Genomic DNA, 24,984 nt, shown 5'->3' with positions numbered 1-24,984 from the left:
AGTGGGCGAGAACAGCCGGCTACGGGAGTTCAAATGACTTCTGGATTCTGAAAACAAATCTCACTTATCCAAAGTAAATCGAACTCTCTTTTGTGAGTGTAGGATACATGATATTTTAAGTTGCTTGACATTATGTGTAGGATACTTGATATTTTAAGTTGCTTGAAATGACATGTGAAAAAAAACAGGATTTTCTTTTTGAAGTTAGAAGAAAAATGGAGGCCCGACAGGTTATAAAATATAAATAAGTTAAAGCGACTGGATAAAAATCACCGTAACTCCAGTAGATGTATCTTTATAGGTAGGGATACTGTGCGATGCGCCTCGGGCTGAGCTGGTAGGCCGTGTACGCGTCGGAGCCCACGTAGGGAGACCCGGCGGCGAACTGCTGGTAAGGGGGGAGAGCGTGGTGCAGCAGCCCGCCGACGGACTCCTTCCTCTGGGCAGAGTCTCTCCGGGAGGCGGAGGAGCCGGAGGGGCCGGAGGACAGCAGCTGGTCGAGGGCCTGGGAGGCCGAAGACAGGGCGCTGGAGGCCGGGTAGGAGTACAGGGAGGCCCCCGAGGCTGTGGAGGTCAGCGCAGACACGTCGGGGAAGGGGAAGTGAGAGGCGGCGGGGGGGAAAGGCCTGCGCAGAGAGGAGTCCGACAGAGATGAGGGGTCCTGGGAGGAGGACACTACCGACTGGGCCTATAGAGAGAGAGAGAGAGAGGATCACAATAAGACACTTCATGGCATCTTTCTATTGTTTTTTTTATTTCATCTTGAGGTACGAAAATATCTAAGGTGAAACGTTTTAAAGTCTAGGGTTGAGTTAATTCATTTACTATCTTTGGTCAATCTCTCTTGTGGTTAAGTCACCGTCTCCTGCACATTGTTTGGACAAAATGTACTACAAGCTCCCAGGTTCCATCTCTGGCCTTTCAGTGTGGAGTTTGCATGTTCTCCTCTCGGTGCTCCAGTTTCCCCCAACACTAAAAATATCTACAATAGGTGAAAGTGTTGGACAAACGGCTAAAATCGAGCGTGGATGAAAATAAAAATAACACGTGGTGACCTAAGTTGATAAGTTATTCCTACGGCTGCCAGTCAAAGACGCCTGTATTTCATCGTTACCATTTGCAGTAGTATATACCCACTGTGTTTTCCACATGCTTTTTTTTTTTACAGGCGAGACACTGCAGGTGAATAGGGAGATATCAATTTGAAACTGTTGCAATGTAGTTTTTTCTCACATTTATGCCAGTGATCTACAGCAAGTTTTCTGTCATTTTATCTTTTCATATAAAAAAACAAGATATTTTATGCCTAAAAATGCCCCAAATTTCCCATCTTTTCGGCGACGAAATCTGAATAATGGACAGAGCTACATTCAAATTTATGGTTTCATTTTATTGATGAATGAGTTGCCAAGACTTTCTCAGAGGGGATTTTCTTGTTTAGTTTTAAAATAATCTGTTTTTTAGTGTAAAAATTTAATGTTCGCCTTATTTTTTGACATTCAAAACTCAATAAATGGGGCTAGGGATTAAATAGTAAAAAATCCCTCTGAAAAAATCTTCCAAATATTGTTCAGTCCAAGGCTGGAAAATGTGAAGTCTTTAGGTCCGACTGACGTGGACATAGTGTCGCCACAATGACAGAAAAATGTGTTTTGAGAAAAAGGCCCTTGAAATTGCGTTCTCCCATATAAGTCTATGGTCAAACACTGAATCAGTGCAATATTTAAACATGTTTTTGTGAAGATTAGGCATGTTTTCTGTTTCCGGGTGAAAGCTTGTATGTTCAGAGACCAATTTGGCCCAAAACCAGAAAACTGAAAAAAATGAGTTTTGCCTGTAGTGTCTCCCCTTAACTCTCCACACAAAAAAACATTCATTTTAGCATTGAAAAAAATGTATCGGATATGGCCAAAACAGTATTTGACTCTGCTGCTGAATTGGCCCACGTAACACCCAGTGAAGGGGAACAGACCTGGCTGAGGTTGAGGGGGTGCGACTGGGGCAGCACTCTGTGTCTGTCGACGTCACTGCAGGACTGGCGGCTGGAGCGCTTCCCCTTCACTATGTGACCTGAACAAAACAACGAAAACAGAATGAATGTCTCCGTCCTACTACAAGAGGTGCCGCTGTGTGATGCTGCAAACAGAACCGCACCAGTTTGGATCCTGCTGCGGGTCAGTGCCGTCTCGGTGGGCTGCGTTTTGATCGCCCCCAGTGCCAGTCCCTTGAGTTGCAGCGGCGTGAGCGGGCTGGCGTTGGACGAGTCCGAGTCGTGCACGGTCACACAGCTGATCACGTTGGCGCGCTGGCTCAGGCTGACACTGGGCAGGGGAAAATAGAAACTGTAAGACACTTTAGTCACTCAGCTCAGTCCACATCGTGTAATTTGAGATCTTTAGACGTTAAACTGCTTGTAATGACTGGGCCGGCGAGTAAACTAAGCTGAAACTACTCCTTGCTCGTGTGTACCTGGCTGGATGGAACTTCCTCTCGTCCTCCGTGTCCGTGTCGCTGTGGATGGTGATGATGCTGACGGCGGGACTGGGCGTGTCCGAGATCACGATGGGCTGAGGCAGTGTGACGGTGACGGGGGGCAAGACGCTGCTGCTGAGGAGGGAGGAGACAGGTGCTCCCCTGAGAGGGAGAAGAACGAGAGCATAGGATGAAGATTAGCAACCCAAATACAAACACTCTGAAGCAGAGGTTACATTAACCGAAAATTCTCCGTCATTTACGGAATATTTTTTACTTTGACGGAACATTTCAAAGGCCGTCCGTCATTTTGAAGGGTTGAAAATAAAGACGCAGCTCTGCTGTTTTTCAGGGGCTCCCCTCTCTAAAGTTTCACACCGCGTCTTGTCTTGGATGAGCTCTTACAAGTTGTATCACTGCCTCGCCAGCTAACTTTCCTAACAACCACGATGCAAACGCGGTTAAAGGCTAATAACATCCTTCCCATATGGAGCGCTCTTCTCACGTAAGTCTCAGGACGACCTCATCTATGTCCCCCCCCCCCTCTCTCTCCCTCTTTCCCTCCCCATGTGCGGAGCAGGCGGCGCATAGTGCAGTGATGTGAACTAGTAAACATTGTCCCGTTCACCCACCGTTTCTTACATTCTGTTAAAATTGAAAAAATGCAAATAATAAGCTCCACTTTACATTTGTATTCGCGTAATCTGAGCCTTGATATTGATGAGCTGGTGACTCTGAAAGTCGTCCTTCTCCGAGACTTTTACGCATAAGTTTATACACATTTCTACTGCAAAATGTACCATGACTGTTCAGATCAGTTTTAGTTTAGCTCCATTTATCCTGCAATCTCACATTTTTACTAACATAATATGCAGCATATATATATATACATTTATTTAAAAAACAAAACAAACGCTTATGAGAGATTAATTCATGAAGGATAAAAATTGCTCATGACGGATTCGTTTCAACCCCGAGAGAAATTATCCCGAGTGAAACCACTGCTCTGAAGTCAGGGGTTAAAGCAAACATTCTTCATCTGACGGTAACTACATGTGCGAGCGTCGTAGTACAAACCTGTTCCTGTTCTCGGCTTGCCTGGCCTTCGACTTCTTCCTCTTGGACTGGGCTGTGCTTCTGAAAGAGTCCAAACGAAAGACATCAGCTTCAGAACATCACTTTTATCACCGTGTCATGTGTTTTCACGATAGACTTCAGACACATCTAGACTTGACTGTTATCCGCACCTCCAGCCGTGTCCCTGAGTGGCGCCCCCGTCAGGCTGCAGAGGGGACTGGTTCAGGCTGCTCTGGTGCAGGCTCATCCCCGGGACCTGCTGCCACGAGGAGGGGATGAGGATCTGCTGCGCTCCCGACGGCCACGCCTGCTGGAGGGGCACAGACAAACACACACACACACGTTAAACTTAATCCTGCGGCCATGTGAAGGTGGGGTGGGCGGAGCCATGCTGAGAGAGGAGGGGCCCCGGACACTGTACAAACGCAACTGTGAGGAGGTAAAAGGACCGGATTCGCTACTTCAGACTGTGGTTTGAGCTTTCATTAGTTCAAGTTTAGCCTTGGTCTATGTAAATGGTACAAAGTGTGAAAAAAAGGACTCCTGCTCCAAAAAGAGATTGGTATAAATCACAACTTACTAAGAAATCCTTCAAAAAGGAAGTAGAGTATTAGGTGCGACTCACTTTGGCAACTTAAGCTTTGTCAGAACACGACGTATGAAGACAAAATCATTGTAGTGAATCTGTTGCAGTGCGCCATGCATTTCAGTCGAAGGTGCGTTCTGTGCCCTTTATCTGGAAAAAAGGTCATGCGAGTACGTATTTGACCATTCAGCGACCCAGCGGCTGTGTGGGTGAATAGCAGGACACCATTACTTTCCATCAAGGTGGCCTCTAGGACGCTCCAGGACCAATAGGTTGCGTTCGTGTGACATTCCAACGAGCCTATAGGTTAAATTGACTCTGTGCGTGACTTCAAATCATAAGTGACTTCCTGTTTCACTGCCGCACGCCAAAATAAAAGCACCATCTCATTCATTAGTTCAACTTTCTTTCTGTCTAACTATTGAAAGGAATAGGCCACCGTGTTTACATACTGAGATATGTTCTTACCTTAGCTTTGACGAGTTCTTTAGGACCTGTCTGATCTTCCCCCGTGCCTTCAGTCACGTAAACACAGCGCAGACGGCGTTAGCATTTAGCCTCTCCCTCTCTCCTCTATAGCTCCAAAACAGGTCAAGATAGAAGCTACCAAGCTCTTCCACGTTTTCCCTATTTAAATATGGTTACGTGAAGTGTTACACTACAAAGTATAATTACACAAAATTAAACAATGTGGATTTTCTAAGCGGATAAAAGGGGGAACTATATTGTAAGGCGTAATAATACCATGGGTTAATTTGGCATCCGCACAGTAAAGTGAAGATTACTGCGCGGATTTCGAACTACTCCTGGTATTATTACGCCTTACAATATAGTTCCCCCTTTTATCCGCTTAGAAAATCCACATTGTTTAATTTTGTGTAATTATACTTTGTAGTGCAGTGTTTTTCAACCTTTGTTGAGCCAAGGCACATTTTTTTTTCATTGAAATAATCACAAGGCACACCAGCAGCAGAAAATGTTCTCATCAAAGTGTCTAGGCTAGGAACGCCGTATAGTCTCACTAGCCACAATGCCTCAATACATCACTAATTCTCTTGTCTCAAAGAAATTAACTACCTGATATGGAAGAGTATAATATGGTTACTATGCCGATCACTAGACAGCATCAACACTCGAAAATGGTACATTGTGGATAATAATGCATTTGTTTAAAAAAAAAAAAAAAAAACTAGGGGAGATTGGATAATTTCCCAAGGCACACCAGACAATATCTCATGGCACAGTAGTGTGCCACGGCACATTGGTTGAAAAACACTGTTGTGGTAGCTTCTATCTTGACCTGTTTTGGAGCTATAGAGGAGAGAGGGAGAGGCTAAATGCTAACACCGTCTGTGCTGTGTTTACGTGACTGAAGGCACGGGTGAAGATCAGACAGGTCCTAAAGAACTCGTCAAAGCTAAGGTAAGAACATATCTCAGTATGTAAAAATGGTGGCCTGTTCCTTTAACACACAAAACATAGCGTTGTGTTGGTCCTTGCCCTCCATCTGAGATTATGACAGGATTAGATTCTAGAACGTGAACGCAACCTATTTTAGTGTGTCTGGGAGGTTTTCACTTCTAATGAAACCGTTTCCATTGGTTACGCATACAATCCATCCAGAAAACCCCAAATCAAATTATCCTGGAGTGATGGAACGTAAAGATGTCATGATAACCACCTGGTCACTGAAAGGTCAAACACGTACTAAAACTAACCGGCCCTTGGTGTTTTGATGAAGAAAGCCGGCCCTTCACCGAGCAAATGTGCCTGTCCCTGATCTTTCAGTTACTCGTAGAACATTTGCCTTGCGCCTTAAAACAAGTCAAATACATGAATCCAAGTCTGCGTCTCCTGGACAGGTGGGTTTGTACAGTGTAGGTCCACGGTTTGCACAGGCGGCGGCGGCAGCAGCAGCAGCAGCAGCAGCAGCAGCAGCAGCACAGAGCTAAAGCAGCAGGTCCCAAAGCCATTCCCTTTGTTCACAAACACACGGCCTGAAACGGATCCAACAGAGACGCATGCAAAGCTCAAACCTGTGTGGGCTGTGGGAAGAAGCACGACCAGGAGTCTACACTGGACTGGCACGGCAGAGCTCACCTTTTCACATCCTAAAAAGACACACTTGTGCTTTTGACCGTGTTATTATGTCCTTTTATTTTTGTCAAGTCCATAACCAGACTTTCAGACCGGAGTTCTAATCGTTGCAATGCAGGTAATATGTTTTTTTTTTTTGCTAGTGCTTTTGGGAATCAAGCACATGCTGGTTTCTGACCTGTACCGTGCCGCTCCAGTGAGAACAGGTAAATATTTAAACCGTGGCGTCGCCTGCTAAAGAAAACTCGATTAATGGATGCCCAGTGCTCTTCCGTAGGAGCCGGAGACTGAAAACAAGAAAGCTTGAGAGAGAGGGAGAGAGAGAGAAGGGGAGGCGATTCCTCAGCTGAAAAAACAAAACAGAACAAGGGCAGCTCAAGCAGAAAGCCTCATGCTCCATGCCTCACAAACCTACAAAGACCAGAGGAAGGAAAGAGGGGGAGCAGCAGAGTGAGGAAGTGTGTATTAGTTTAGATTTAAACTTCAGACAAAATGGTCTTCGACTGGACAGTTCATGTTTCATCATGCATCATTAGGAAAGACACATTGGCCCTGACTGACTGAACCAGGTGCTAAATTGCAAGGACGACTTACGATTAGCATTTGCTCATTCATAGCGTGTCCCGTCTGATCGATTTTTTGGAAACTGAAGCTGCATTTCCGTCACTTGATTTTAAAGCGTATTTTGAAGTTTCACAGAAGTAACAAGTGATAAACTTTTTAGACGAATTGAGGATTGTAATTGCGAAAAGGTGGTGTTTATCTGCCCTCTTGGTGTTTTTGGATTTTGGCGAATACGCATTAATGCACATTTTGGAGGATGGAAACAGATTTATCGCAGATAGTTTGACGTAGCCAATAAAAACACTGTTGGTTTTTGGCTGGAGTGGACAGATGCGGAGAAAGTAATCCTATGAGACGCATGTTTAGTCCAAAACTATTTTGCTTAAGGTGCAGCTGTGCTAGTCACTAAAGCTTGTTGCCACTGTTGCCTTAGAGGAATAGGCCACAAACTGAGATATGTTCTTACCTTAGCTTTGACGAGTTCTTTAGGACCTGTCTGATCTTCACCCGTGCCTTCAGTCACGTAAACACAGTGCAGACGGCGTTAGCATTTAGCCTCTCCCTCTCTCCTCTGTAGCATCCGCAGAGTAAAGTGAAGATTACTGCGCGGATTTCGAACTACTCCTGGTATTATTACGCCTTACAATATAGTCCCCCTTTTATCCGCTTAGAAAATCCACATTGTTTAATTTTGTGTAGTTATACTTTGTAGTGGAACACTTCACGTAACCATATTTAAATAGGGGAAACATGGAAGAGCTTGGTAGCTTCTATCTTGACCTGTTTTGGAGCTATAGTGGAGAGGGGGAGGGGCTAAATGCTAACGCCGTCTGCGCTGTGTTTACGTGACTGAAGGTACGGGTGAAGATCAGACAGGTCCTAAAGAACTCGTCAAAGCTCAGTATGTAAAAACGGTGGCTTATTCCTTTAACAGCTTAGTTTAAATCGCTCGGTCGTCTACATAGACATATTCCTGACATTACAGGTCAAATCAGCTAACCTAACGGCAAGATAAAATAATGTGGCCAACAAAAGAACAGGAAAGGCTTAAGTGGAATGGGTCTAAGTCTATGGGTAAATCATACATTCACAGTGCGCCCTCTGCTGGATAAATGCTCTAACTGCACCATTCAGTGCCTTCCGTGATCCAGGTAACCCATGCCCATCATTTGCTTGAACTGTGATGTAAGCTTGTGCATTTTTTTTGATGGAAGCACAGTGAGTGGTACAAATCTGATTCAAATCTGTTTTTACAGGACTTTTACACAAAAATAAACCCCGCGTCGTGCAATGTGATCTAAAAATCTTACAAGACAAAAAATAAATATTGCACAGTGTACACCAGGTCTCTGATTGGCTCAATTCAATGTATCTCAATAAGACGCCTTACGTAGACATCACTATCCTTAAGGTTAGGGTTGGGTTTAGGGCTAGTTTAGATTAGTTTAGCTTGACTAACTAGCCAATCAGAGGCCGTATTTCCCCTACCATCCTGCATAAGAACAAGTGCCAGCAGGCCTCATGACAAACTATAATGTAAGCGAATGTTGGCCAATACTACAGTTGTATGCTTTGATCGTCAAACATAAGCCTGTTGATGGTCATTTACTGCATGTGCTCAGCTCTCGATGACTCAGTTGTGATGCACAGTGTGATAGAGGTAAAAGGAGCCAGAGGGGGCAGGAGAGGATGCGGTTAGTGTGAGGGCAGAGACAGCATCTTTATTTGGATCGGATTGTCGAGGCTTTACCAGCACTGTGGCTGTGTGTTCCAGCAGGGGGCGCCCCACTCCTGAGCCCAGGCCCAGAGGCAGGGAATACTGGGAGGGGGGGTGAAGAGTGGCCACCATCAGAGGAGTACACGAGCCCTGAGGATGTAGGACACCAGCGAGGGGTTAGGAGGTAGGAAGGTTCAGGACAGATACAGGGTGGAGGAGCTGGACTCGTCTCAAAGCAGTATTTTGCATCCTTCACTTGTGTCTAAAACCAGGACTGAAGGTTTGATTCAAGGGGTGCACGGTGATAAAAATACCGATATGGGAGAACTGTCTGGAATATAGAAGGAATTATAAACGATTATAAACTCGTTTCAACCGACCCTCCTCTACTTTACCTGTATTTGAAATGTTTCCACCAGACCACTTTACAGTGAACTGGCACATTTTTTAGTACCTGCTTGGCCTGGGTACTTAACAAGCCAAGCAGGTACTGTTTCCATGGATACAGCCAAAAGTAAAGCCATATCCATGGAAACAGTATCAGATTCTACTGAATAATGGAAACACAACCAGGCCAAGTGGAGTAGAGTAGGGCAGGGTTGGTGGAAACAAGCTATTCATGAGGAAAATCACGACCAAAGCTGAATTTCGGCCAGTCCCCAGGCTGCTTGGGTACTTTTAGCACTAGAAGTTGTATGCATTTATTGCCTTGGTTATTTTGTGATACTGTGGCTTCGTGAAATATGGAGCCTACGTCATTTAATATTGTGCAATTGTCTGGCTACGTCAAAAATTCTAGCCAGAAATGAGTTTTACTGGTCGTATGTTTATCTAAGGGAGACTGACGCCTGTTCTTTGGGTACATTAAGCGCAGACAGGCCTATTACATGAGTGTATGAATCCAAAAACAAGTGCAAGTTCTGTTTTTCTGGTAGTCTACATTGACAAAATGTGTAGCGTTAGCACTGAAGTCAATGTGCCAGATATTCCAGCGGCAGAAACAGCTTTTTCGTGACGATGTCCAGCAACGACGGCTCATGAAATTCTTGGAACGCGACAAACTGGACGATTAAGAATCTTACCTTGGCTTTGAAAGGGGAAAATTACACCGCGCTCCACTATTTTCTTTGTCAAGAGATCCGGAGAATGACGGAGAGCAACGCTTGCTATGAGGTATGATTGGACAATTACCGTTTTGGGATGGGATTTTGCGGAAGGTCAATTCTCTGTTCTGAGTTTTTGCCCAACCAGACAAACGTTTGATGCACAAAAAGGGCCCTTGGGTGTGAATCAAGACACAAACACAAAAGTCTGCCATTTTAAGGAGGAAAAAAAAAAGAAAGATTGCAGTCAAGGATGCAAAATACTTGAGACTCAAACGCTCTGTAGCATCGGAGCAGTTGTCTCTGCAGAGTCCGCCCCTATTGCTGTCATCACAAACATACACCTGGCTAAATCTACTCGGCAGTTTAGTCCTGGAGCCTTTGGAAAGACAAACCTGTGAACAGCCAGGTCCATAACAGTTAAAGAATTAAAATGCATGAAAGATCACAAACATGTTTAACAGCTCAATAAAGGGATTGTAGCTACAACAAAAGATTGTGTTTTTCTATAACTTATGATTGTTTTTAATGATCATTTCAGAAATATTGCCTTTTTTGAGTTCCCAGAGCAGATTGAGACACTTTTATGTGGCAAAAATATTTCAATATATAGTGATAATATATGCATGTACTCTAACTTTTCTTCCTTGCTCATGCTTGTGTGAGATTTCCGATGATTTTGCATGAGGTGTTGGGGTAAATGAACATGTACCTGCGCGAGCATGCTGGGCTGGATCTGCAGGGGCTGAGCAGACTGGTTCTGAGGTACGAGAGGAACGGAGGTGTCCATCCGAACAGGAAACCCAGAGCTCTTGTTGGATGGCTGAAGCCCTGAAAAAAGGTCAAAAAGACGTCCATTACTTACAAACCGAACTACTGAATTAGAGGGCGACAAATCAACAAATCAAATAAATCCAAGTGCACAGACAAATCTTAGTTTGAAAGCAAATGAAATGTGTATTGGATCAGGTGTGGTTTACCTTGTATAGAGTTTGGGGGGCAGACGATGAGGGTTTGCTGAAAGGGCTCCGACTGGCCGCACAGCCCGGCGGCTCGCGTGCTCAGGGGGACGCTCTGCTGAGTCAGTCCCGGGATGTTGATGGTGGCCTGTTGGTACAGAGCCGGCTGGTAGTTCAGCAAAGGCACAGCGCCCCCTGCTGAAGGCACCTGGGGAGAACGGGCAGCGCGGCGTCAGACAAAGATCATCAGCGGGAGCTTCCCAGAGAATCTTTTTTAAGGTGAGACACTACAGGCAAAACTCAATTTTTTCAGTTTTCAGGTTTTGGGCCAAATTGGTCTCTGAACATACAAGCTTTCACCCGGAAACAGAAAATATACCTAATCTTCACAATGACATGTTTAAATATTGCGCTGATTCAATGTTTGCCCATAGACTTATATGGAAGAATGCAATTTCAAGGGCCTTTTTCTCAAAACACATTTTTCTGTCATTGTGGCGACACTATGTCCACGTCAGTCGGACCTAAAGACTTCACATTTTCCAGCCTTGGACTGAACAATATTTGGAAGATTTTTTCAGAGTGAGTTTTTATTATCTAATCCCTAAGCCCCATTTTTGAGTTTTGAATGTCAAAAAATAAGGCGTTTTTTTTTTTATACAAATTTTTACACTAAAAAACAGCTTATGTTAAAGCAGTACTAAGTAACGTGTTTATCTTAATAAATCCTTTCCGTAGTCCCTGTGGGGGTAATACAAGTGTTTATGGGATGACTGGAGGGTCTTTCATCTCCCCCTGGTGTCTCTGACCAGAAAACCATGTTTGCAACTTGACTGCCACCGGTCCGGAGCCACCAATACACACTAATGGAATCACGAAGAAGAAGCTAACATGCTAACGGGCAAAGCTAACTGTGGGCTAGCGTCACTTTAAACAGTATTTACAGCAAAGTTTGAGTGAAAAATAATATTTCCATTGTATAATTGGATGCACAGTAACCCTTTCTCCCATCGCCTTTCCTGTCGGCGTAGTATTTACTCTCCAAGACAATTAATAAGTTAAAAAATCGTAACTTGCTACGACACCTGCATTTGCGCTTATGGCCTCTAGGGGGAAGACTTACTTAGTACTGCTTTAAAACTAAACAAGAAATCCAAAATCCCCTGTGAAAAAGTCTTGGCAACTCATTCATCAATAAAATGAAACCATAAATTTGAATGTAGCTCTATCCGTTATTCAGATTTTGTCGCCGAAAAGATGGGAAACTTGGGGCATTTTTAGGCATAAAACACCTTGTTCTTATATGAAAAGATAAAATGACAGAAAACTTCCACTGTATTTTTGTCTCACATTGATGCCAGTTAATCTACAGCAAAAGCTTCAAATTGATATCTGTAAATATAAATTTTTTCCCTCTTCGCCTGCAGTGTCTCGCCTTAAGTGGAGTTATGGTTGTTTCGGATTTTCAGATGGTGAATCGCTACATCAGTTCTTGTAATAAACTAAAACACAAATATACATTTTTAAGAGTCTTTCCAACAAATCTTAAGCTTAACGGCCCTGTTTGTGTGCTACTGCAAAATAACAGCAGCCTTTTCAACACGCAAGTGCCAAACATTCAAACTCTCATTAGTTTAAGACCGTGTTGCGTGACTTCCTGGTAGTTAACCTGGTTGTGCTGGTTGAGGACTTTACCTGGTTGTGCTGGCTGAGGACTTTACCTGGTTATGCTGGTTGAGTTGGCTGCTGAAGGTGACTGTGAGGTTTCCTGCTGCAGCACTGGGCACATTTGTGGAGTACAGGGATTTACTGGAGTCGTACGAGGTGCGTCTCTTGCAGATCTCCATGTTCTGGAAGCACGACTTCACACTGAGGAGAGACGAGCACAGTCTCAGACGCCGCTAAACTTTGGCAGACAAGGCGTCACACTGAAGAGGCTTTGTTGGTCTGAATCAAAAGACGCCCAGCTGATAAACCCTTGAATAGTAGCGTCTTCTCTTCCCGGTCCATTAATAGTAAACCTGTTGGATGACACAAAAGTCCTTACTGTGAGCTGTGGGGGTAGTCCATGAGGTGGCTCATTGTGACAAAGGGATGTCCCAGAGTTTTTGTGGGAGTGATTCTTTTATCGGCATCCAGTCGCAGCATTCTCTTCAAGAGGTCGATGAACTCTCTGCGATCGGCCTTCTCCGCCAACATGTCCGTGCCCTCCAAGTGAGAGGACAAATTCACCTACAGAGGAAGAACGCGACGTATTAGAACGACCCGCGGCGGCAGAATGAAGAAAGCAAGCGCGACCATTTTGAGGCAAACCTGCATCATGTCGTCGAGGCAGTTGAAGATGTACTTTCTCGCTTCTTTGGATTTGATGCCCATCTCCATCTCGTGCTCCGATGGAGTCTGCGGAAATCAAACGACAGGGATTGATGTGAAGATGCAGAGAGGGGGGGTCGGACGGGGCAGAGGATGCGGAGGAGTTGCGTTGCCCTGACCTTGAGTCTCCAGAGCGGGTAGCTGGAGTCTGGTCCCTTGTTGAAGAAGCGGCTGGTTTTGGTGCCGGCGCTGAGCAGGTACTCGGCTGGAAGGCCCTGGGTCTGAGAGATGTAGCGGATCTGCACGGGACAGACACACATGGCTTTGAACCATCAGAGACATACAGGCTACAGCAAGACTCTATAATGCCTACACAGATATCTATTATATACACACACATTCTGATCTTAGAGAATGATGGGAAAATGTGCACCATTTGTGAATTTTTTGTTGCATTTTTGACAAACATCTGACGTAAAAATAAAAAAAAGTCTGTGCTAACAGGCTAACGGGCAAAGCTAACTGCGGGCTACTTCCACTTAATCAGTATTTACAGCAAAGTTTGAGTGGAAAAACAATCTCATTCATGTGTAATTGGATGCACAATATCCCTCTGTCCCTTTGTCTTTTCTGTCAGTGCAGTATTTACTAGTAGGGCTGAAACAACTAATCGATTACTAAAATAGTTGTCAACTATTTCAGTAATCGATTAATCGTTTTCTAGCAAACGCAGACTAAAGTAGAGCAAAAAAGACATAATTATGTATTTTGGATGAAAACCTACTTTGTTTTAAAAGTTTGGGTCTGTAGTGTTTTGTACATTTTAAATTTCATTAATATCTGTCTTTGTCGCGTCCAATCAGAAAGCAGAATTAGCACAAAGAGCCTCCTACAAACGTTTACTTTAAGTTTACTCCATCAACATGTCCTCAAGCGGCGCCACTTTAGCTTATGTGATAAAAAAAATGAAGAAATACAATTTCCTTGCACCTTTCACAGCCAAGCGATTAATCGATTAATCATAAAAATAATTGGTAGATTAATCGATTACCAAAATAATCGTTAGTTGCAGCCCTATTTACTAGTAAAAAAAACACAAGCTACGACACCTGCAGTGGCGCTTATGGCCTCTAGGGGCATGAGTTACTTAATACAGCTTTAATGAATGTATGCAGCAAAAACAGTACAGTGGTGTCATTATTTCCTGAAACTTTGAACAGAATTCATGAAATACTTGAACGTTTTCCAACGCCCCTGGGCGACACTGACCTGGTCGTACTCGGAGGCTCCCGGATACAGAGGCCAGCCCAGGAAGAGCTCCGCGATGACACAGCCCAGAGACCACATGTCTATGGCCTCGCAGAACGGCAGGCCCAGGATGATCTCCGGAGCTCTGCGCATGACACGAGCATCCGTTTACCTCCGCTCACCCGTAAACACACTTGGGCATGCGTGACCTGCACTGACCTGTAGTACCGGGACTGCAGGTAGGTGGAGCACACGGCTTTGGACACGTGACTGGCTGAGCCGAAGTCGATGACCTTGACTCTGTACGGCTGCCTCAGCGGGTCGACCAGCATGATGTTCTCCGGCTTCAGGTCCGCGTGGATCAGGCCCAGGCTCTTGAGCTTCATCAACGCTGTGGCCACCTGCAGGGAAACCATTTCAGTTTCAATGTGTGGCAGGTTTGGATGAGTAGATTTATGAGAGACTGTTCGAAGCCAGCGGAAAACTCAGCGACTTTCTAACCATCTCTGCAAACGTTTCCCCGGGTGTGATCCTTTCAGAATCCCTCCTGCATGTCCAAATTGTTCAAGCAAATTGTTTGAAAACACGCTTCATGCCCGTTTACAGGTTTAAGTGGTGGCAAAGTGAAGAGGGGGCCCCGACATACATTTCACTCATTTAGACTACTTCTATCTTCAATTTGTTTTAAACACATTTATTGAGCGATACAACAAAAAGTCAGGTACCTCAGCTTTAACTCCCTCCTCAATCAAGCACATTTTCTCCTGTTCAGCACTGCCCAAATCTAAAAGCTTCTAGAAAAATAGTGTGGCTTCAGCGCTGCAAGCGAAACAATTTGAGCAGAACATCTCAGAATCTAACTGGCTTAAAGAACAACTAACCCCAAAATCAACTTTTCTTTGTAGTTAAGTTGTATAAATGGGTATCTTATAGTGTTGTCTACATGTATCTGTCACTATTTTGTCACTTTAGTGCATGTTTGTTAAAATCCTGTCTTGTGGCAAAGGTCTATTCAGATATATTTATGCAGCTAGCTTTGTAAATTACAGAGGAATCACAGTTAATAACATAACCCAGAGTTTCAGAGCACTCTCAGGCACATGGCCGCTGTCTGCCACGATGCCTCTAGTGTTTCTTCCCAGTGGAAAATGTGCTAAAGAAGTTAGCTCGCTGTCAGAACTCCATGCGGACTTTGTTGACGATGACTCAGGCCTGTCAATCACTGACCCAGGCCCCTCCCACCCCTCACCCCTCCCGCGTGCCCTTAGTCCTCCAGGCAACGCCCCCTTTCTGTTGAGTTTTTCAAATCTGAGGCTCTGGAAGGGGGGGTTAGTAACTCTTTAATGAAACCAGGAAGTACAGAATCAAGCACCTAAACTGCGAACAATCAGTCATGTTAAGCACTAGTTCCATTCCTCACGGACGTCTGATTTGGGGAGTGTAGCCTGTGCGTAAAGTGGAGAGTTGACTCACCTGCTGCAGAATGGGCCGGATGTGGCGGAGGGGCAGAGGACTGAACTTGCTGTGTTTGAGAAAGTCGTAGAGGTTTTGCTCGAGCATCTCGAACACCAGGCAGGTGTGGCCCTTGTGTTGGAAGCACTCGTATGACCGCACAAAGTTGTACTCGTCTGCGTTTTCTGCACTCAGACGGTTCAGAATGCCCACCTGAGGAAAGAAAGCACGAGTGTGAGGAGCCATGAAGCAGCAGCGTCATAAACAGCGCTGGGCTCCGTTAAAGGTCCTATATCATGCAAAATCGACTTTTTGGAGCTTTTAGCCATGTTGTTATGCTATTTCCTTATCAAAAACACCCCCAGAGTGGTTTGTGGCTTCATTCACGCAGCTCTCAGTAATCCTCCTGAATCCTGCTCTCTGAGCAGCTGCTCCTCCCTCTCCTGGTGAACGACTGAGTGTTCAGTTGTGTCGTAACAACGGAACGGAAATGCTCGACGTCTGTAATGTAATGTCTTAATTCTATGCTTACGGCCTGATTTTAATTTGTAAAACAGCTTTTTCATTATTTCTGTCGTAAGAGAGAAACAAAGAGAAAAAAATGAAAAAAAAAAAAAAAGGATGTGCCCGAGGTGCTTCCAGGTCAGCTGTGGCCAAAACAAACACATCGCGTCTGAACAGATCAGTCATGTTTGCGCTGCAGCTGTGAAGATGGAGCTCGTTATAACTGGACACACCTGTTCTTTATTCTTAACTAACGATAATGTCACGGACGGAGAAAAAGAAGCGCGTTTGGCTACGGGGACAAGGAGTTTATTCAACCCTTTTCAAGAAGAGGCCACTCAGCTGTTTTTTTCTCCGGGATTCAGCGACTATCAGCCAAAATGGTGTTTTTCTGTGACTGTCTCTGATGGATGTTTGGTGAACCTTCGCCAGAACCAAAGTGGATTAACTTTTATAACCAACGCGAGTCCCATAATGTAAACAGCGATGGAGCAGAGGGTGAGTCAATCCAAACGCGGGTTAGCTTGTGTGTTAGCATATTAGCATGTGTGTTAGCCATTTATGAAGCTGTGTAGCAGATGTCAACTCCATATAACTGCATCGTGAAGTAACTTCACTTATTGTTGTTTATTTATATTACGGTAAAGTTGTATGCGCGGAGAGAGGGGGCGGAGTTAACTGAATCGAAGCGTTGTGTCTTCCGGGTTTGAAAAATACCTCCAGAAAACACTTGTATTTATCACAAAAATGAGTGCTCCATAATGGTAGAGGTACAATATATCATATAAATGCCTATACTTAACTTTGGAATGGCTAAAATAGCATGATATAGATGCTTTAAACAACACCAGACTGCTGTTGAGGGTCCTGGGATGGATTCATGTCAGAAAAGGATAAAAGTGTTACCTCGATCTGCCCCTGGCGAGCGTAGGAGGGGTGGTTCTTGAGGATCTTGATGGCGACGATCTCATTGGTGCCCCTCTTCCAGCACTTGGCCACCTGCCCGAAGGTGCCCCTGCCCAGGAACTCCAGCACCTCGTAGGTGGAGGACACGGAGCAGAGGATCTCGTGCTGCACCAGCTGGTAGTCGCCCTCGCCGCTGGAGCTGCTGCTCTTGGTGGTGGGGGCGGAGTGGGGGATGGACTGGCCGGTGGTGGTGCCGCCGTTGCCCGTGCGGTTGGAGTACGGCGCGGCGGGGGCGGAGAGCTCCTCCAGGATCTGCACGCTGCCGCAGCCGCTGCCCCCGCCGTCGTGGGGCTCCTCCAGCTTCCTCTTCTGCCCGTGCCTGTGAGCAGGGGGTGAGCGGGATTTAGTTAAGGCGGCTCGGGGACCGTTAAACGATACCAGTGTAGCATCAGAAAAAGGTTTAGGTACGATCGAATAAATGAAAGTATCAAAGACATGTAAAACCTCTTTAGAGCCAAGTTTTGATGCTGTTGGTCCAGGGACAGCATTAAAGATAGTTTCAGCTCCCACATACATTTTGTCTTATTTTTGCCCCCTAATATTTGCTCATTTCTTATTAAAAATATATCCCCCATTTTACTTACACAATTTTTCCTTTTATTTTTTTATTGTTCACACATTTCTCTGCATTGGAGATGAATCTGATATTGTACATTTAAAATGTAATGGCACCTAGCCCTAGCTATGAGCTGCTAAACCACTACCAAGCACTTGCAGTCCAGAACATGTGTGTAGAGATCTCCAAACTAATCAATCAAACTGGCGTCGAACAAAGTCCAACACAAGTACAAGTACTGCAACATGTTTGTGAAGAGCCTGAAAGCCCACAAACAGAACACAGCTGCTTCAAACTCCTCATTCAACTCTTTGGAACTGCAAATAACGAGTATATCACTTTGTCAGGATAATGGCTGTGGACAGTATTATTATTATAAGAGAGTCGTTCATTTCTCATGGTTAGAAAACAGCTGCGTGGCACCAGTGACGCAGCATGAGGACCACGGCACAAACGTAAACAACTATGCAAAAGACACTTTGGAAACAGGATTCCTATGTACCTTTGGCCCTTGTTTAAACTGGCTTAAACCCTGGCTCCATAGAGTTTTAAAGTGGCTATGGCCCATGTGACTGGCTCATAATGCTAAACTCTGTGTCAGCCACTAACGGTCGCGGCCTCTGCTGCTTAAAAATTGTGCGATCCCTGCACGTGTTTGTGTTTAGATCTTTACTTCTGCAGGACAAAGTTCGCTGCTTCGAAGGTGGTGCACCGAGCGATGCAATGTGAAAATGCAAGCATTACGGGCCGGCAAAATGGAGCAGCTGCAGCAGCTTTAAGTCATCTGCACTTTGAACCTTGTTATTAACACGATGACAGGTTATTGACCACAACTACACTGCGTTCCAAATTATTATGCAAATGACATTTTTCTCTGATTTTCTAAATTGTCAACTCAAATGAGAGTCAGCATAACTTTCAAGTCTTTAACTGATCGAGGATCATTTAAATGTCCCAGTGATAACAGTATTTCTTTTCAAAAATGAATGTAGTAAAAAACTCAAAATCCACCGTTCCAAATTATTATGCAACTCATCGTTTCAAAACATTTTAAAGCTTGTAATGAACTGAAAATGGTCATTTGTTGAATTTGCAGCATTAGGTCATATTTACTGAAATCAAAAGCTATTTCAATCAAAAAAAATCTGAACAGGTCAAGTTATATTTTAACACAGGAGCCCTTCTTTAACAGTAGCTTCAAAATTCTTAAATCCATTAAACCTTTGAGTTTTTGGACAGTTTCTGCTTGGATTTCTTTGCAGGATGTAAGAATAGCCTCCCAGAGCTGCTGTTTGGATGAAAACTGCCTCTCACCCTCTTAGATGTTTTGCTTGTTGATGCTTATTTTTCTGCATTAGGGATGAAGAAAAATAAGATTTCAAATATAAGAATATATTTGGAAATGGAGGTTATGAAAGTGATGTTGCACGGCAACAGCACAAGAACCAACATGAGTGTTGTTTCTTTTATTAGTTAGAATCATGTTGGAATGAAAATGATGTAAATGCACACCCTGCTGGGTTGCAGGTTCTAGAACATGATGATGTCATCGGACCCAGTGGGGGGCAGGAGCCAGTTTTTCCTATTAACAGCATTACACTTTCACAGGTCGTAGCTCAAAAGAAAATGTATGAATTAGAAAAATGATCATTGATATCAGTCACTGGGTCCATGATCTCTCTGTACAAGACCAAAAATGTCCTCAAAGGCAAAATATTTGTTCCTCTATATGATAGTATAGGCCTTTAGAATGCTGTGATGTCACCTGCAACCCAGCAATACTATGATAAAAGTAAGTAATGAAGTAAATTAAAGCAGACGCCCTTAAAGGAACAGGCCGTTCCATACTGTGATATGTTCTTACCTGAGCTTAGAAGAGTTGATGCGTACCTGTCTGGTTGTTTTTTTCATGACTGAGTGCACGCACAAAGACCAAAGATGTTGTTAGGTTTAAGCCTCTCCCAGCATATTCCTATTGCTCCTAACGGGAGTGAAGTTGGAAGCTACCACGCTCTTCCACGAGCAGATAAGAACAAATCTCAGCATGGAAAAACGGTGGCCTGATCCTTTAATGCTAAAGAGAAAGTCTTCTCTGAGATACAGTTTGTGAGCACTTTATTTCCTTTGATCATATCGAGCTGATAAGTCATTCATCTAATCACCCACTCACACAAAGGCCTTATTCTTCCCTTGTGACCCTGTCATTAGAGGTCAAAGGTGAAGCTCACCTGTGGCTGCGTGTGTCCGAGGAGGACTCCACGTGGCTCAGCTGCTCGTTCACTCTCCGGCTGGACCCGCGGTGCAGACTCCCGGTGCTGTCCGCCGCCCTCACCACCACCTGCCCCCTGGAGCCCACCGCTGCCGAGGAGGGGAACACCAGAGACGAGGCGAACCCCGGCACCGCCATGGCTGCTGCCGCCGCGACCGCCGCTCCCGGGGCGAAGGGGTACGAGCCGTACGCATCCGGGCCGTCCCACGCGCCGCTCTCCACCTTCAGCTTCTTCACTCGACAGAAGGCACTGGACGACACCGACGGCGGAGAGAACACCTGCAGCTGAGAGCTCATCTCTGAAAGCAGGAACAGGAGAGTCAGCCGGGCTCGAGCCAACGCTTCACAGGACGAGGCTGCACCGGCAAATCATTTTCACCACGATACATCACACTGCTCTTAAACCCCGTTCACCCTGTGCAGTCCTGTCAATGAAACCTTTAGAGGTTTTAAATGGTTTATAAAAATAGTCCAATTCCAGGAACATTTGCATTGGAGAGCAGACTGAAATATGAACTCCTGATTTAATATTACAAGTATTTCAAAGGCCTCCAGGAGTTTCCCGCCACACACACACACACACGGCCACTGGAAAAGGGTTGGTGGCCAAAGAAGCTCATTCAGCTACAAGGTTTTCTTTTCGCAGATTAAAGTTCGACCAAAACGACATAAAAAAAAATACAAATGAGAGTAATACGACGACTGAAATCCCCCGACTAATCAAAAACAGAATAAAAGTATCGCAATACTTTCAATACTTGTGCTTGGAGGGAGAGCTGGGCGATATATCGATATTTAAGATACATCAATATATATTTTCAAATGAGATTAAGGAACTAGACCAGATCGATAAAGTTCAAATCCAGAAAAGCTAATATGTTAACAAGATACAGGTCATCTCAAGTTGATGTTTAAAAAGGTTTACCTAAAACTGAGCACTTTATTTTGAGATAGAGATAGAGATAGATAGATATCCATTCTTTGATTACCCACTGCAGTAATAGCATTTTTTGTACAGCCCAATATCACTACAGGAGTTGCATCACAGGGCTGCACCGAGCATTAAGGCAATAAAACAGAGCAATAAATATGACAATGTAAAGCTCCGGTGAATGAAGTATCCAGGCAAACATAATTTACAAATAAAGCGCCGGCAGCGACGAGCGCCTGCTTTGTTGTACAGAGTTCATACATTTTAGAGTGAAGTTTTAATAAAACTATTCGTATTTGACTCTGCTCTGACTTAACATTTCGTTTCACAGCTCTCACTTTGCGGAAAAAATATTGTGATATATATCGTATATTGATATTCAACCTAAATATATATCAGGATGTGACTTTTGGTCCACATTGCCCGGCCCTACTTTGAGGCATTTTAATCCTGCACTCCTTTGTTTTCCAGCAACACTTTGTTACGTGTTGTGTTAATGTACTTTTCAATCACATGACTGTCTTCTTTTTTCATTTTAAGGTTAACATATCCCTGATCATAAATACTTACTGTATCGCAATACGCATCGATTGGGCCCCCAAATATCGTGATAGGCGTCGGATCGTGACTAAAGTGTATCGTCCCGGCTCTAGCAGTGGCTGCCCCAGGGGCGTAGCACCAAATTCTGGGCCCGAGGTACAAACTATCATTTTGGACCCCCCTCATATTTCTTGTTCTTTAACCACATAACAGTGGTTCGACAGTGCAGTTGATTTGTTTTCTATTATAACTTTATTATATACAGCGACTTAAAAATCTAGCTTAGTCCTGGATACTTAGTTCATTGTTTTGTTTTTGTTTGTTGTGTACTCGATGTTTGACTTGAAATTTCATCTGGATTGGCTTCAGTTACAGAAATTGAATAACCTTCAATCCCGGTGGTGATACAGATATTTAAATTGGTGGTGGAATATTCTGCATAATGATTATCATCAGACCACATTAAACAGGACGACTGCACCAGGGACATGGGATATTTGTGCTGAGAATAACAAATGTGTGACTTTAAAGTAGGCATTAAAAAGCTATTTTGCAAAAAAGAAATATATACTATATGTTGTCTCATGAACAAAAAAGCTCAAGGGCTTCAGCCTCATTTAGTCTCGCACCATATTTGAAGCCGACTGAACCATTTGGCACATTTTTAAATTCATCCATCATTATTGTATATGCAAAATTCGGTCTAGCAACCGTTGTATTTCAGCCCGGTTGAGTTCAATTCTTATAGTATCAATTATGAGGAAACTTAGAAAGTACAACACAGAACGCTTTTTGCAGCACTTTTTAGGGCCCCCACCCTGCTCTGGGCCCTGGGTACACAGTACCCTTCACCCCCCCAGTCCGACGCCCCTGCGCTGCCCTGTTGTTGAGGCCAGAGTATCCAAGTCAAAGGTTGTTGACCAAGTGCAAGTTCAAGCTCACATCCTGCTCCTTTGTTCAACGTCCACAAAGTAGAAGGAATGTTTCACAAGAATTCTTAATCATGGAAGTAAGAACAGAGATATTTCCATTTGGTTTAAGTTGATCAGAGCTCTGTTTAACACACCAAAGGAGAACTAAATAAAGCTCACCATTACAAATATCAGATTTACAAAAGTACAACACTGTACTGTATAAAACGGTGTTACTTTCCCAGGATCGCAGACGAGGCGGCCCACATTTAGACATATTAAAGATGTAAATATCATCGAGAACATCATCTCCGACGTGTATTTCCCTTATTTTCTTTAGGATTTTTGTGCGGATACGGGCTTTTCTCCGAGTGGCCTCTCGTTTAGTCGAAGCCAAAACTTGTGACATTGCAGCGACGCGTAATGGAAACTGCCACAGCCCTGAGCCTACAGCTGATAAGGCTTTCCCATCTAAATAACACGACATTACAGACATTTTTCACAGCATCAACGGCATCCTCGCGCTTTATACCGGACTCCCTTTCAGAAGTCCAAGAATGTATCCCGAAACCACAAAGAAAGACGCTTTAATCCCACCGACAGAACAGGACGTTACCTAACCCTAACCCAGCTAGCCCAATGCTAACGGGCTAGCACGTCAAACTTTCGAAAATATGCGGCACGTATCGCCGCAATACCTCCACAAACAAGCCTACTGCGGGTTTACAGGCGGCGGGAAGACTGGGGAAGAGTGAAAACAGCGAAACTCACCGGATTTGGTGTTCACACAGCGTAGGAAAAACAAGCCAGTCCCGGGGTTTAAATCCCCAGCTCTGCAGCAGCAGCGCTACGCGATTAGCCCCCGTTAGCTGTGGCTGTTAGCCCGAGAGCTAAAGGCTGTGCTAGGCCCGCATTGTTTCTCAGTCCGCTGCAGCAGGAGGCGGCTCACAAACGGGGTTATAGCGCAGAGCTTATAGAATAATATGGAAGGTGTATCATCCTTATGATACTTCGAACAATATCGCCATAAAATATGCACAGCGGCGGGGTTAAAATCCGGCGGAATCCCTGGAAAAAAGAGGTAATTCCCCCAGAGGAGCCAGAAAGTCCACTGCTCACCGGAACAAGCCCGGCCTTTATATCAGCTGCGGCGCCTACGTCACATCCGGGGGAGGTAGAAGTGGAAATTTTACACGAAAATTATACTAAATAAACGCGAACAAAGTGAAGTCTGTGAACGGGCCAACGGAGGGGGACATGTTAAGAGTTTATCCCCGGGGCACGTCCAGTTAGCGGGGCGATCTAAACAAACACAGGGGGAAAAGGAGCTCTGTTTGACGGTAAATTTCTATGACGTAAACCCGCCCCTGGTTTTGGTTTCGAGTTACTCGTCACGGATTACTGTAATCCTGGTGATTTCTGGCATTTTCACTTATTCACTAACCCAACACCGTGGGGTTGGATCATGGGTTGGATCTTGAAATCGTGTGGTGAGGTTTGTGAGGAATACAGTCATTATTCCAAGTATATTTCGATATTTGTGTGTTTGTGTTCAAATGCATAGATAAGAGTAGTGTTAATTTCGTCGGCTAAAATATTATATTATATTATTATTATTGTTCTTAATTTTAGTCAAAGTGATTTTTTTGCCGACTAAAATTGGACTAAAACTAAATTAAAACTTTCTCATGAGACTAAAACTATGACTAAAATGTCCAGATATTTCAGTCGACTAAAATAAGACTAAATAAAAATGAAAAGAAGAGACTAAAATCATCCAAACTTCTATTGTCCGTCTGAAAAAGCCTCAGATCATTAAAAATCACTGCCAAATGAACAGGTCTGAGCTTTGTTCATGTGGAGCAGCTCCATGAAGTCGAGGAACAAGATTAAATATGATTATAATGAATATTATCAATGCAAAGTCGACTAAATTAGTCTTAAATTTAGTCGACTAAATTGACTTGTAATTTTAGTCGACTAAAACTAGACTAAAATTACATTACATTTTAGTCAAAAGACTAAGACTAAAACTAAAATAAAATATGTTGTCAAAATTAACACTGGATAAGAGGAATAGATTGTAAAGCAATTAGAAGACATGCTTTAGTTTCTTATTCAACTCCACTTTTGTCTTCATCGAAAAAATAAAACGGTGAAATCAAATTGGAGCCATATTGTAAAAAGCAATAAATGATGATACTAATAATTTACCGGCTCAAAATAAAAGACAACTTAGTACCACGCAGCTCATCCAGTGTTATCTTATTATTCTATGTTATAACATCTGCACAGGGATGAGATGATGTTCTGCTCCAAGCAAGACCTACTTTTTCATGGCTTAACTGCCTACATCATCCGTGACATCAGCTGGAGGCAGGAAGTGATCAAGAGAAACGAGATTAAAATAAAACTAGCGATTATAAGTGTAAAACTACCAGTAAATAATGTGGTCTTGTTATGGCTTAAGGCGCAAGAACAAGAGGAGTGACATTTGAGACGATAAAATAAGGTTTATCTTATATTTCCAACAACAGTTAGACATTTGTTTATCGTTGCTATGGGTATAGCAATGGAAATAGATCGGAATCTAGCTTTCCGCCTCCAGCTAAGCCCGGAATGTTTACAAACAATTAAAGGGGAACTCTCTCCCATTCATTCTCAAGGGTAAATGGATGCAATACACATTTTGGCCACCAGCGTCAGATTGGGGGCGCTG

At 43.9% G+C, this 24,984-nt stretch overlaps 1 protein-coding gene across 2 annotated transcripts; it reads right to left on the bottom strand.

Moving 5' to 3' along the window:
* Positions 1-295: 295 nt before the first annotated feature.
* hipk1b (homeodomain interacting protein kinase 1b) lies at positions 296-23,390 on the bottom strand (the record flags this gene model as incomplete). 2 transcript variants are annotated; one of them, XM_079582149.1, is made up of 19 exons in its annotated part: positions 23,037-23,390; positions 19,843-20,182; positions 16,999-17,377; positions 15,610-15,801; positions 14,356-14,537; positions 14,158-14,281; positions 13,068-13,187; positions 12,889-12,975; positions 12,623-12,807; positions 12,297-12,444; positions 10,597-10,783; positions 10,329-10,447; positions 8,547-8,663; positions 3,720-3,859; positions 3,550-3,609; positions 2,470-2,634; positions 2,155-2,321; positions 1,973-2,070; positions 296-688 (listed from the first exon to the last, which is right to left on the bottom strand). In XM_079582149.1, exons 2-19 carry the CDS (start codon positions 20,178-20,180, stop codon positions 296-298), a joined length of 3,201 nt encoding a protein of 1,066 aa, XP_079438275.1. In that variant the 5' UTR covers positions 20,181-20,182; positions 23,037-23,390. The 2 variants fall into 2 exon arrangements, with proteins under 2 accessions (XP_079438275.1, XP_079438276.1); XM_079582150.1 differs by lacking the exon at positions 8,547-8,663.
* Between the last annotated feature and the right edge of the window lie 1,594 nt (positions 23,391-24,984).

The sequence above is a fragment of the Gobius niger genome, assembly GCF_951799975.1.
Source record: "Gobius niger genome assembly, chromosome: 24".
Taxonomy (NCBI): Eukaryota; Metazoa; Chordata; class Actinopteri; order Gobiiformes; family Gobiidae; genus Gobius; species Gobius niger.
The sequence above is the reverse complement of the archived record's forward strand: the minus strand, read 5'-3'. Positions and strand labels throughout refer to the sequence as shown.